Raw genomic sequence first — 14720 nt, forward strand, 5'->3', positions numbered from 1 at the left:
TCCAGTTGAATGGTAAAAATCTCTTTAACCGTACAGTTAAACTTAATGTACGAAGCTAAAATAACCTCAACATTAACAACATTGAAATAAGAGCGCATGCATTTTTACGTGCATCTGGCTGATATATCAACCATGATTTATCTGTCAATCAGATGCATTTTAAAATCACTTTTTCTGTGTGTGTGCTTTGGATGTGTGTGCACATGGGCGAAGAAACGAGATAGTCTATGGATGACCGGACGATTTATTCATATCCAAAACGAGACGATGTGAACATGCAGTTTTGAGTTTCTACTCAGCCGTCCAAAACATATAAATGATGACCTGCAGGAAATCCCTAATATTGACAAAGGCATCCACAGCTATGGCTGTAGCTTAAAAAAAAGGTCATATCAAGTCATTTCCAGGTAATAAATATAGTATATGTATAACGCAGTGCTAATTGACATAAGGCAGAATAGTTTCTATATTGTAATAAATGTTATGTGTTTGTATAAACCAATCCTAAAATTGTCATTAGGAAAACACAGAAAAAATATTATAGAATACAAATGATTGGTTATCATCCAGCAGTGTATTTAATTTCTTAGCCAATTAAAAGACATAAGAAAAAAATAAAGCACGAGTCTTCTTGAGCTTGAATGGTTTAAAGTCATATTAAAATGCACACAAAGGAATCAATTTAAATTTATAACAAGTAGACGATTCCTGACCTTAAGCATCCTATTCTAGAATTGTAATAGATTTTGGCATCCCAAGCCTAAGTATGGGTTAACATGTTAAATAAAAAACGCTCTTTTTTTTGTCCTACTGAAAATGTGCCTGGAGTCCACCTTTGTTATTATTACAAACTATACTTTCAATGTGATTTTAAACCATTCAAGTCAAGAAGACTCACAGGCTGTTTTCTCTGCTGCACACACATCCTTGTGTAAGTGTTCTTTAGCCTGTTGACTTTCATTCATAGTATTCAGCTAACTATGAAATATTTTGCAATGAGATATCTAAGATTTTTTTTTACCATATTGGAATCGAAATTAGGAATTGACAAGAATTGGAATTATTAAAATTCAAACGATGCCCAACCTTACCCATACCCCACATTATTTTTTTTTACTGGCACCTTTCTATTCACACTATTCGAGACCCTTTCTTTTCTTTTAAACCTTCACCTACCCTTCTTTGCTTTTGCCCTTCTTAAAAACAACCACATAATCTTATACGTGAATGTACTTTTCAAAATTAGTTATTAAACAGTTGCTCCTGGCAACAGGGATATGTAGTATGTTTTCTTAACATAGCGTCAAACATGACAATTTATGAGACTAATATCATGTTTTGCTCCAAAATCACTATATAACATCAGTCGTGTTTGAAACAGTTAGCTTCTGTGGTTCAATGTTGCTTCTTATCACAGTGAGACAGAAAATATATTTTTTATAGAATTCTAAACTGTGATACAAGCTATGTCAATTAGCATTGCTTTGTAATTGTGTGTTTATTGTCTTCCACGTTTCATCAGTCAAAGCGTCTCTATCTGCATGTTATTCAGTTGTAGTGATATCTGATGCATTTGTCCATATAAGGGATTTCCTGGGCCTCACTTGTGAAACAGATATTACAGTACATGGGTGTTAGGATTAGGGTTAATCCTGCTCCATAATGCTCACATAGTCTCATTTTGGGTAAAAAAGAAAAAGAAAAAAAAGAAGAATAATACTAAAGTAACTTGAGTAGTTTTTCAGAAAACTACTTTTTTACTCTTACTTGAGTCATATTATTTTTCAGTACTTTTACTTGTACTCAAGTAAATTATTCCTTAAGTAGCAATACTTTTACTTAAGTACACTTTCTTAGTACTCTTTCCACCACTACAGATCTGTTGTACATTCAGAGGAAAGCATTTGGCTTGAGTTGCAGAAGGCATGGGATAACATTAGTGTTCCGAGGAACACTGAAAAAAATGATTCATTGAATTTACTAATTTTTAAGGTAAGTGGTTGCAATCAATAATAATAATAGTAATATATATATATATATATATATATATTTCCGTACCCACTGTATAGTATACACACACACATTACTATTAGCCCTAAAAGGAGCATGAACTTAAGACAAAGAATTGGTATGAACCCCTTGCACAAACGAAGGAAATTCTTTTGAGTATGACACACTAAGCTTTGTGTGCATGCACTCTCTAATATGTGGTCTCTAGTCACAAAGAGAGAAACGGGGGCCAGTCTCTGTTCTGGCCTTTCCCAACAAAACTACTAAAAGCTTATAAATTTGATATAACGTATTGCAATATAGTAATGGACTACAAAAAAAATATGATTCCCAGTGCACACAGACTTACCAGATTACTGAGCGCACTGTTTGCATTTAATTCAGTTATATGCATACTAGACATGTGTCGGTATTCGGTAATGCGATATATCACGGTAATGAATATGCACAATATTGTTATCGTGAGCACTTCTAAATATCGTGAATAATTATATATTACAAATTATTCAGAATTTTGAATACATTTTAAGAATACTTTTCCCGTCAACTGGTCAAAATGCACAACACCGCTGTATGCTGCGTGAAAGATGCGTGCGCACTCTGATGTAAACAAGCACTCTGATGTAAACAAGCACGGATGAGAAGCGCATGGCGGAACATGTGAGAGACACTCTGGATGAAAGCGCACTTTCACTCGCTGACAGCTGATGGCGCTAAACTGCAGAAATGCAGCCGTTACCCCGGAAACCTTGTAAACAAAGCAGCTGCACTACTTTCTGTTTCTGAATCCTGTTTAAATTATTTAAACAGCCATTCAGATTTGTGTATTTGCTATGATGGTCATCACAGCGCCAAATACTTAAATATTTAGACTTAATAGGCTATTTATTTTCGAACTTTTTTTTACATTTTAATCTAGACTACAATATGCCCTAGATAGTTTTATTATTGTAAAAGTGTTTTGATTCTTTATTGTTCGGTCACATTTTACATTAGGGTGTCATTAGTTAATTAATTAGTTAACAAACTGCCAATGAAAAATTCTTCTGAACATTCATTAATCTTAATATTTAATAACACGTTAAAATCGAAAGTTGCAACTGTGTTATTTAATGAGCTAACATGAACTAAGACTTGTATATTTTTTTTTTAACAAAGATTAATAACTTCTGTAGCAAATGTAGCTATTGCTCATTGTGAATGTTAATGCATTAACTAAGGTTAACTAATGAGGTCTTTTTTTTTTTTAAAACTAAATTTCAATATCGTGATAATACCGTATACCATGATAAAAGCATTAGCAATTAATCGTAATAGGAAAATTTGATACCGGCATATCCCTAATGCATACTCAATTTATTAAATGTCTTTATTTGTGAAAAATACTACAGTAGGATTACAGACTCAGTTTTTTTGTGTGGATAATTTCAAATAATTTCTACTTTAGTAAATATGTACAATAAATATACATTTCATTTCAGCTCTAAGATATCACAATTGGCCATAAAAAACAACAACTTTATCAAAACACTTTGCAACAACCACTTAAAACAAACTACAAATTCAAACACCAGATCACCTCTCATTATAACACTAATGCAATTATGCAATAATTCCGTGCTACTTTACTTTCACAACTATTGTAGTCATTAATTATTTGAATTTGTTTTTATATTTTCTGTTTTATTTTTAAAAATCCTGCTCATGCCCAATTTGTTCCCAATTTAAATAATCATACTCTGCATCCAGATCAATTGTGAGGTCATTTATATAGGTTTATATTTTATTCCAAGAAACAAAAACATTTTTATGGTTGTACTTTTAGTTTACTATAATAACCCTGACCCGAGTGAGAATTTCACTCAGAGCAAAAGTTCCAGAGGAGAAGCCAATCCTGCTTTTGCCCAAACTTTACACAATTTAAATTATCATACTCTGCATCCAGTAAAATGTGAATTTACTCAGTTACACAGTTTGTGGAAATGAAATCATATAGAGACGACCTCTAGAAGTGAAAGCCATCTCTCTGTGTTCCAGGAGGGAGTTTTTTCAGGCTGAGGGAAAGCAAAAAGAGAACTCGGCAGGTGCGAATCTAAGTGGTGAAGAAAACACACAGGAAGCCAGGAAAGCAACAAAGAGAGTAGCATATAACATCTGTATCTGAAATCATTACTATGCTCCATTACTAGGCCATGCTATGTTGCTCCACAGAAGCATCAAGCTGAAAGCTTTGGCAGGAAACATAAAACACAGCTTTAAAAGGCTTGTTAAAATGTAAAAGAGGCCCTTTCCTACTATAAGGGTGGAAAAAAAGTTGCTTGTCCTATCCAATCAAAGTCTACAGTATTTCAGCACAAATTTACCTGCTTCTTGGCTAATCAAATTAAGACAGATCTCAACAAGGACAGGTTGCATTACACACATATACCATCAAAAGCAATGAACAAATCGACACAAGGTAAAAGAAAACAGACCAAATTACACGAGTTTACTTTCATGTTAATTTGGATAAACAGTCTGTGACAACCACAATGCATCTTTAAGTCATCTCAATATTTGCTTTTTGTTTATATTTATACAATAAATTTGGGTTGGTACAAATTCAAGAGCATTAATGAATCTTTGTCAAAAAATAAATAAATAAATGCCAGTACTACTTGTGTGATATGGAGTTCACTTATTTATTTTTTGTAATTTCTCAAATATATATTAAATCATAAATTAGCTCACACAAATTCCTTAATTTTTTGCCCAACGGAAATGTTTAGTACTATCTAAAAGACATTAAAATACTAAAACTGTAGCTACTTTACCTTCATGAACTTGTCCTTTTTCATGTGTCTTGGTTTGCTACTCATTTCAGGACTTCTCTCAATGCTCCCATCAGTTGCCCTTTCATTTTCTTTGCCTACAACTGATATAATGCAAACAAAGAAAGAAAGTTGAGCTGAGAGGAGAGCAGCACACAGCAGGTGCACAGTGACACAGCTGAGCAGCAGATAAGAGTGTTTCTTAAAAAGTTTATTCAACCATGCAACATTTTAAAAGCATACTTTATTGTGAAGTGTTTCTCAACTATCACAAAGGAAATTCCTTGCTTTCAAGTATACAAATGTAAAGAATTTAATCTTATCACAGTGTAGCAGTGACCTAGATGTCATTGCATAGCCACAATTTGACAACAGACAATTTGAAACAGTGTGCAAATGTTCACCTAAAATAAAGCTTTTACATTTTCATACTTTCTATATATGTACTGCCAAGGCCTTGCCTTGTGAATCTGTAAACTCAGCTGTGTTTAGAGATAAGCAAGATCCCATTTAATACTAATAAAAAAATAAAATAAAATAAAACAATTTACATACTTTTTAAACCCATCTGTCTCTTTTCAATGGCATGTTTGGGGTCAGGGGCACTTTCAAGATAGTTCTGTATTTGTGGATTCACATTAACCGCTGAGGATGACACTGGAGAAGTAGCCGTTGAAGTCTTCTTTTCATTAGCAGGACTGAGCTCAATTGAGCTTTTATACTTCTTCACTTCAGAAAGAACAGCAGAGCTTAACCTAGTTTGTGTCTTCTGTTTCTTTGCCGATGCCTCAAGTTTTATTTCTTCAAACCTGGGCAACTCACATGTCGCCACAGACAAACATTCAGGCCTTGATTCATGTGTCTCAGGAGCAGGGCCTGATGAGCCAACCAACAAGTCTTTAATGTCAATATTTTCATGTTTTCGCTTTTTACCAAGTGATCTCTTGCCCTTCCTCTTGTTTGAGTCCTCCAGGTCAAAAGCGGGCATGTGCAATCTTTCTGAGGTCGACCCAAATAAAATGACCTTTTGTTTAAGGGCATTGTTGGCTGGTAAGAAGTAGTCTTCAAACACCTCACCATCCACAACATCTCTATTAGGAACATCAGCAACCGAGTCAGCAGAACACAAAACAGCAGAAGTTTGATGTTGAAATTTATGAACGGGCTTGGGAGTTACCGATCCGTCACTTTCAATTTCTGTAAAACAACTGCCTGATGAAGTATGCTTCTTGAAATATAAACGTTTGGAGTTGGTTTGCAGATCATTGGATTGCTGTATACTTTTGCTGTTTTTGTGATTGGTTTTTGTCAGGCTTTCAGGCAAGGAACTTTCAGGTCTTTCAGGGCTGCCAGATAACTCTGTAGATATACCACTGTTTTCAGTTTGTGGTTTGAGGTGTGAGCTTTGTTTTCTTTCAGAACAGGTATTATCAATGTAACTCTCTAAAGTGGACTGTTTCTTTTCTCCAACGTTGTTCACTAAAGACCTTCTTGATCGGGAAAATATAGGTGAGACTTTACTATGTGTTTCAACACCGGCCAGATTACACATAACCATGGCTGTGTCTGATTCAGGTGGTGTTTTTTTTTTTTCTTTACTTGTCATTTTCATTGTTAACTTTTTATTACAGTTTTGTTTTTCTTGTTCATCTCTTTTCTTGGAGGAATGATAGTGAGAGGTTGAGAAGCAATCCAAAGGCTCTTCCTCTGTAAAAGTAAAAGTTCAACATATTTACTTTAATATAATGCAAAATGGTTACTAAAGCTACTAGGGATGCACTGAAATGAAAATTCTTGGCCGAAGCTGAACAAAATGAAACACTTGGCCGAAGGCCGAATACGTTTTTTTCCCCCATGTATTTTGACAAAAAAAATGTTCACCATTGCATAAATTAAAAATCCAAAATGTACTTTTTTGTAAAACTTTGAAAACTTTGAGTAGCAAATCAGCATATTAGAATGATTTCTGAAGGATCATGTGACACTGAAGACTGGAGTAATGATGCTGAAAATTGAGCTTTGATCACAGCAATCAATTACACTTTACTATATGTTCACATACAAAACAGTTATTTAAAATTTTAATATTTCACAATATTACTGTTTTTATATTTTTTATTGTACAAATAAATGCAGCCTTGCTGAGCTGGAGAATTCTTTTAAAACATTAGAAAATATTACAGATCCCAATTTGAACACAAACTGTTGTAATTATTATTATCTTTAATACTGTCTTCATTTTATTTTACAGAACAACAGTAAAATTGCAGTACTAAAATTTATGAACGTTGATGGAGCTTTTATTTTGTCGGACCACAGTGCTTCTTGTTGACAACACAGCAGAGATATAGTTATAATGATTCTCATTACGAATTTGGGAAGATGTTTGTCGCACATATCACATTGTCACACCCATACCTTGAAAAATTCATAAAAATGTTACCGAGCAACGGACGAGTAACGCTGCTTCAGCGCAGATTTTCCTCGCACTTTGGACTTTGATCCCTGGCTAACAAGCAGAATGAAAACATAACATTATGCAGTTAATTTACTAATTGTTTAAGGCCATTTCGCAAAGACATGCGATGCAGTACTAAACAGTCTCTTGCTGTCAGTGCTTGTAATGATTTTTGCGTCTTTCTCTGCTAATTTTAAATGCTTCCACTTACACACTGCCGACATGTTTGCTGTGCGCATCTCACTCTACGCTGGTTGCCATTTGATTGAGTCACCAAAAATGTCATTGTTTGGTACAATTTATTCAGTCTTTTTGCTTGTTTGGCCGAACACCAAAAGAGATTTTTTTTTGCTATTATCGGTTGCTGACTATTCAGTGCATCCCTAAAAGCTACAATTATTCTACTACCAAAAAATTATTTTGTTTCCCCAAACCTAGTTGTTGCAAGAAAGACAGAGTTGGTGATTCCCCAAGAGGTGGTCTCAAAGGTGAATTACATTCTGAGGCACTATCCAGCATCTGTGAGACTAAGGGACAATACAAAATGAAATAAATACCTGAAAGACCTTTATTTCTACAGTGTGTAGATTCTGTAGGGCAGTGGTCTCAAACTCAATTCCTGGAGGGCCACAACTCTGCAGAGTTTAGCTCCAACCAGCTCCAAATCACACCTGCTTGGAAGATTCTAGTGATCCTGAAGACCTTGAATAGCTGGATCAGGTGTGTTTGATTAGGGTTGGAGTTAAACTGTGCAGAGCTGTGGCCCTCCAGGAATTGAGTTTGAGACCAATGCTGTAGAGTGTAATATAATTCATTTATTTTTCTCAATGCATTTACTAAAGGGGTCATGAACTGCCTGTTTTTATTTTGCACTTTTTTGTGAGGTCCACTTATAATGTTATCAAGATTTTTAAATAAAAAAAACATCATAATTTAGAAGTAATAGACTGTTTTCTGTCCTGTTTTTGACCCTCCTCATCTGAATGCTGTTTGAATGGGTGTGGCGGATTGTAGCCTCAGAAGTAAATGCCCACTGATATGATTGGCTAAGATTTGTGTATGTTTGACAGTCTACGCCCTTCACAGATGGGACACTGCTGTGATTTAACTTAATACCGCATAAACACTCATATCAAAACGATCTGTTTAACAGACAAAGCAATAGTAATCACGTAATAAAAACAGTTACTCACACTTGCATGTTGTGACATTACTGTCAGATCCAATATAGTCGACACAGCATCGTCTTTTAGTTTCAATCTTTCTGGAAATCCTGCATCGAACTGTGCCTTGTTTGTAAATGAATACGTGGTAAAATGAAGTAAACAGTGGACCAAGTTCTTACTGACGTGGTCTGGAACTTCATTAAAAATAAATTCATCCACTCGGTCCTAATATTGGGATCAGAAGGAAGGCAATGCAAAGACAATTTTTTCCACAACTTGGCACTGCACAGCGTCTTGTTATATTCGGAGCCATCTTTATCGTTTGGTTTCTGCGTAGACCTATGTATTCGCCTCTCTCGTCAACACTACATGCGTGAATCAGTGGGCGGGGCTAAACAGGCAGCGATATAGAAGCAGGCGTTGATCTTCTTCTGCGGAGGCGGTGTTTACCGACACCATTACATCATAGAGTGGTACATTCCACAAGCTGTTATTTTGGCAGACTTGCTTCGATATAAGCTGTTCTAGACTAACGAGAAAGTTTTGAGTTCTGAAACTTACAGGATGCTTTATAGTACAATGACCTCTTATATGTGAAAAGATCAAGGGGATTTTGGTTTCTCAGTTCATGACACCTTTAAAAATAAAAAAAATTATAATTTGGGTTATATGTGTGCAAACTATTCACAACAGAGGGTTGCAATATTCTTCGGTATGGTGTGGGGTACGTTCCTGCACCCAAGAAAGAATAGGGGAAGTTTTAAAGAATCAAATCCACCTTATTTTAAGCTATTTTCTTTTTACGGATTCATTAGCCGCTATAGGTAAATAACTAAAAGGATAAAGTACAAATCTGCACTGATTGTAATAGATTAAAATAATATGATAAACACCAGTACAAATACCAGTTTGAAATATCAAGCAGCATAAAAAATCTTTTTGTACAGGTAAATTAACCTAAAACAAATGACAACGGAAACCTTGCAAGTTACAAATGGTTGTGCTCTTTCTAACTTAAAATTTTTAAATAAGGTGGATAAATGTTTTTCATTATTATCAAATCAAAAAGAAACTATTTGAAATAGTGAATTAAGCAGATCCACTATGAACCAAAAGAATTTGCAACCCTATAATTCAGTACAAAGCTTTGTGGTCTGGTAGAACACAAAATTATTAGTTTACAAATTAAAACTAGTTCTCAAAAGGATTTGAGGAAATACCAGTGGGTGAGAGATGTTCACGTTGAGCTCTCATTTCTCTCAGTCGCTGAGCCATGCTGTCAGAGCGTTTTAAAGAGGGACTGTACACTACTCCATTTTCCTCATCAATAACGAATGGTGATGTGTCGGAAACTGTATTAAAACAAAGTCCCAAATGCACAACAACCTTCACAAATTGTTGAATGAAATAAAAAAAATAAAAAACACAAAAAAAACCCAACAACAACAAAAATGTGTGCTTTCCTCACCAATGGGGGATGAGGAGATCAAGCCTTCCATCATCTTGTCTAATTTTTTCTTCAGCCGCCTGTCATTCTCAGGGGTCTTTATAGGAATATCTCTAGGTTGCATGCAACGGTGCTGCAAAAACAATGACAAACAAAAAAAAGCAAGTATGAGGTTATTTATTAATATTTACCAAGATATGTATAATATTCTTACAGAAAGCATTCAATTTCAAAAATAGTAAAACAAGTCAAAACGTTTGTTGTTTTAGATATTATGTTTAATTTCCTTACCGTTCTTTTATTTAGATGAAGTTTGGACTCTTCATTTTGAGCAGGAAAAAGATTTTCATCCACATGTTCATTACTCTCTTTGCATCTGCAAAATCACAATGAATAGAATTTGAAAGGAACGCGAAAGGAAACCTTGAGGTCTAGAGACATCTACAGGCCATCCAAAGAAATGCAACAATCAAAATGAGGAAAAGATCACTAATGGAGTCAGAGAACTAAAACAGCACAAGAACATGCTGTCACTGGCATCAACAGATTTCTGCTCTCTAAAGGAATTTCAATCAACTAGATATTAGCAAATCATTGTATGCAAAATGATTGACAAGGAGAGAGTGTTTTTAAATGAGCTAAAACACAGGATGATTTGCTTTCCTGACTCTTTTTTTTTTTTTTTACAAGGACTAATGCTGTCAGAGACAGATGTGATTTATCTAGGCTCCTATTTCAAATGATATCTGTCAAGTAGTAGGGACCTTTTTTGTATGTAATGTAAAGATATTTACAGCACTTTTAAATGTGACAGAAAAAGGGGCCTTTCTATGGTGCATTACTTCTCTAGTTTGTCATTTTTCAAACGTGTATGAATTTTCATTTTTGGGCGAACTATCCATTACATCATGTTTACAAGAAAATCATTAGCAGATATTTAAAAGTTGTATCATTTTGTCCCTTCACTGGAATAATGAAATGTGTTCATTTGTTCAAGAAGACTAATTTCTGCCAGGCTCTACTTTTTAACCAATTATTCATGCCTAACCTTTGGAAATTAAATTAGCAACTTTGTCTAGAACAAAACCTTTATTCATGTTTGCAGATTTACATAACTCCTGGTTCTTAGGATGTTGACCTGAACATGCAGAAGACTAGTTCTATGTGATACTCATTTTTACCTTGCTACCCAGTGGACAGAAACAATCCTCACACCCATTTTCTGGGCTTTCTTCCATGTGGACGGGCGGCCATGTTTGAAGACTACGTGGGTCACTTGTTTGTTGAGTGTCTTAGATACCTGTCATTTAAAATGCATTCATTTATTTTACATTTTAATTTTGTTCATAAACACAAGTGCCAAAATTAACAAATGTCACCTCTGCACCCATGTCCTGCAGCTGCTGAATGAATGGATCAGAGTAATCCTCCATTCTGCTCGCAGACCACACATCAACATACGCCACCACATCTTACAAGGGAGAAAGAGGACAGTGGATAAACATTCACTTCACACAAAAAGTTTGATTCATAATAACATTAAATGTTTGGCACCACTGGCATAAAATATGCAAGTTAGAAGAAGGTAGTAAAATCCAACAAACTAAATGAAGGTCATTTCTGACTAAAGAAAATGTTTTATTTAATTTCTCAAATTACTTGGTAATGACACCCAATAAAGCTAATAAGCTGTTATTGCTATATTGTTTTAAAACAAGACTGGAAATATACATTTTTTAAAACATTTGTGAATTATCATCGTAATATCTCCTAATTTAATGAATATCCATCGATACCTTTGAGAAAACCAGTGGAAGTGTTTTTTCCTGTCATGATTGATCCCAAAGGTCTCCTTCTAAAACGGCATCAACCAACGGAAAATGGAACATGATAAACTCAACATGATTCAAGCAAAACAGAAAACAAGCATGGTAACATACATTCAGTAAAGATTTTACCTTAGCTATATAACGTTACACAATCTGCTAACGGAGAACAAATCAAGATTTAAAGTACATTGACTCGTGAAAAACGAACACTAATAAAAAAAAAATCAAAGCCAATTCTAAAAAAGCAAGTAAGTTACTACAACAACAAAAAAGCATTGGCAACTGCTGATCTTCAAGTCAAATCTGGTGAAACGCAGGGTATAAGTTACTTGAGACGGTGTCCTAGCAGTCATCTAAAGTGTTCTGTCAGAAAGCACCCTTCATTGCTCACCTTAACCAAAGAAGAACACATCAATATTGCGAAAAAAATCTATCCTTGTTTCTTTTTTTATATATATATGTACATCGTGCAGTTGATACACACTGTTTTCATTTGACCATTCACAACTGTAAAAAACGTGTTTTCGCGGTAATGGCTCCTATTGCGACGCATGATGGGAATTCAGTGACGTTCCTTACATCAGTTGGTTGATACCTTTTGGCCGCGCCCCCTTTTTTGTCTTTTGCTCCACAGGGACCGCCTCATGTGACGAGAGTAGGCGGCTGCAGTGAGGGTTTGAGCAGTGTTGCCAAGTCCGCGGTTTTTCCCGCGGAATTGGGCTACTTTAACACTGTTGCCGCGGGTTGTTTTCATGTCCATGGGTTGAAGCGACACCAATAACGCGATATTTAGCCCCTGAGATGTAAAACCCGGGAGCCCCGCCAAAAAAACGTGTATTTTACCAGCCGGAACGCGATTTTTAACGGGGACCCCCCTCGAAACGCGATTGGGCTAGTTTTGAGTAGCAATTGGGCGGATTTTGTTGTGAAAACCTGGCAACCCTGGGTTCGAGTGACATAGGGTGACAGTTCTCAGTGCTTGTAGCGGATCAGACAGATCAAAGGCGGGTTTCGCGTGAATCGTGATGTGTCTTGACTTGACGTGCTCATATTTTCGCTAATAAACTGGATGTAATTGAAGTTATGTTGCTTTTATATGAATCCATTATATTGCATCCATTTTCAGTTTGTATTTTAGACATTCAGACATGTATGTTTTATTTGTTTTTAGACTGAAAACAAATTGCATATCCCCATGGATCGCATTGTCAGAGTACTTGGGAATATTCACCAATAATTTATATAAATAAATTACAAAATCAAAACATTTTAGAAGAAAACTAAACATTACGAATTTTAAACCAAGGAGCGTTAAGCAGCTGTATCGTCAGCAAGTTATTATTGTTGTTTGACAAAAGAGCAAGTCAGTAAATTACAATTTAAAATACTCAATCAGACTTATTGATTACAGGATTACATATTGTTCATGCAATAGCAAAGTTATTCATAAGTTACTATATATTTATTATCTTCTTAATATATTTATTATCTTCTTTTTTATCTTTTAAATGTTCCTTTCTACCTACTACCACCATACTTTCGGAAAGTCTTCCAGTTTCACACAAAAACCAGTAACTAGTCAGGTAGCTATAATTACTCAGAAAATTGAGAGGCCAAACAAGGCAGGACTTAGGGGGCTGGGCGCCGGGGGGCCCTGGGCTTGAAGTTATGTTTGGGCCCTATGCCTATACACTACAAATGCCCTCAACTAGAACATTATTATGGAGTAACATGCTTTGAGGTTCATATATTGTACAATTATATGCAACATGTCTATCCTATTCAAAGTTTAGATGTACATCGATACCTTTGAGAAAACCAGTGGAAGTGTTCTAATTATTTTTAAGTGTTGTGGAAGTTTTAAGATTTTTATTTTTAAGTGTTTTATTTTATTTTAAGTGTTTTGTTTTATTTTAAGTGTTTGATTATTTTTAAGTGTTTTAAGTGTTGTGGAAGTGTATAATTAAATAGTCATTATAATACAATAAACAGGATGTTTTCTCTCAGTTGAGGGATCAAAATCCTGAAATAACACTGAGCAAAAAAAGCTGATTAAATTCTTAAATTTAATCAATAAATTCAAACCAAATAAAAAAAACATGTTGGATATTAACAATCAATCAAAATAAATCACTGTCAACAAAATCCATAGATGGATTTTGCATAAGTTATGTAAAGTTTATATTTTAAAGTAGAAATATTAAATTGCAAAAATGAAATACACAGCGGGGCACAACATCATACTTTTTGACTTTCTTAGTTTGTGTAAATCCACATGGGGTTCAGAGTATAATTTTTTATCCACAGCAATTTTACACTTGTCTAGTACAAATAGGATGCTTTATTTCAGAATTACAGTGTATAAATTTTTCTTTATTTACCCTCAAAAATGGAAGTGAAATGCGACAACATGCCCCATAGGTGGGGTACATTGTAACATCTGAGGGGCCCGTTGTAACATGACAATATGACTGCTTAAAATAAAACTGATGACTGACTAAAATAATATATATTGAGAGAGAGGTGTGAACTGATGATAAGCTCTGATGAGTCCAAGCAAAGGATTATGGGAAATGGAGTCCGGGGTGAATGATAACGTGTACAGGATGGCATGCCCTCTAGTGGAGCTCGTGGTCACTCCAGCTAGAGATCGTGACCACCCCCCAAGGAGCGGCTTACAGAACATACTGACTATGAGAAACTTGGCAAGTATATTTAAACTTATTCTACTAACCCTAACCCTAACCTAACAGTCTACTCTGAGAGTTAGTCAAGTCAAGTCACCTTTATTTATATAGCGCTTTTAACAATACAGATTGTCAAAGCAACTGTACAGCATTAATTAGGAAAATAGCATGTCATTAATGCAAAATAACAATAGTAAACACTTAATTTTCAGTTAAAGGCAGTTCATCATTGAATTCAGTGATGTCATAATCCAGCTCAGTTCAGTTTAAATAGTATCTGCAATCAAGTCGATATCGCTGGAAATTAAGTGTC

At 35.0% G+C, this 14720-nt stretch overlaps 1 protein-coding gene across 1 annotated transcript; it reads right to left on the reverse strand.

The window, feature by feature from the left end:
* Window positions 1–4823: 4823 nt before the first annotated feature.
* Window positions 4824–12261, reverse strand: LOC107565076 (microcephalin-like; the record flags this gene model as incomplete). Its single annotated transcript, XM_016250261.1, has 10 exons — window positions 12112–12261; window positions 11688–11746; window positions 11271–11362; window positions 11073–11191; window positions 10183–10267; window positions 9913–10024; window positions 9665–9796; window positions 7713–7805; window positions 5376–6527; window positions 4824–4924 (listed from the first exon to the last, which is right to left on the reverse strand). Coding segments are annotated over exons 2-10 (1923 nt in total), but the record flags the coding sequence as incomplete, so codon positions are not given.
* Between the last annotated feature and the right edge of the window lie 2459 nt (window positions 12262–14720).

Source organism: Sinocyclocheilus grahami, unplaced genomic scaffold, assembly GCF_001515645.1.
Source record: "Sinocyclocheilus grahami isolate Dianchi unplaced genomic scaffold, SAMN03320097.WGS_v1.1 scaffold980.1, whole genome shotgun sequence".
Taxonomy (NCBI): domain Eukaryota; kingdom Metazoa; phylum Chordata; class Actinopteri; order Cypriniformes; family Cyprinidae; genus Sinocyclocheilus; species Sinocyclocheilus grahami.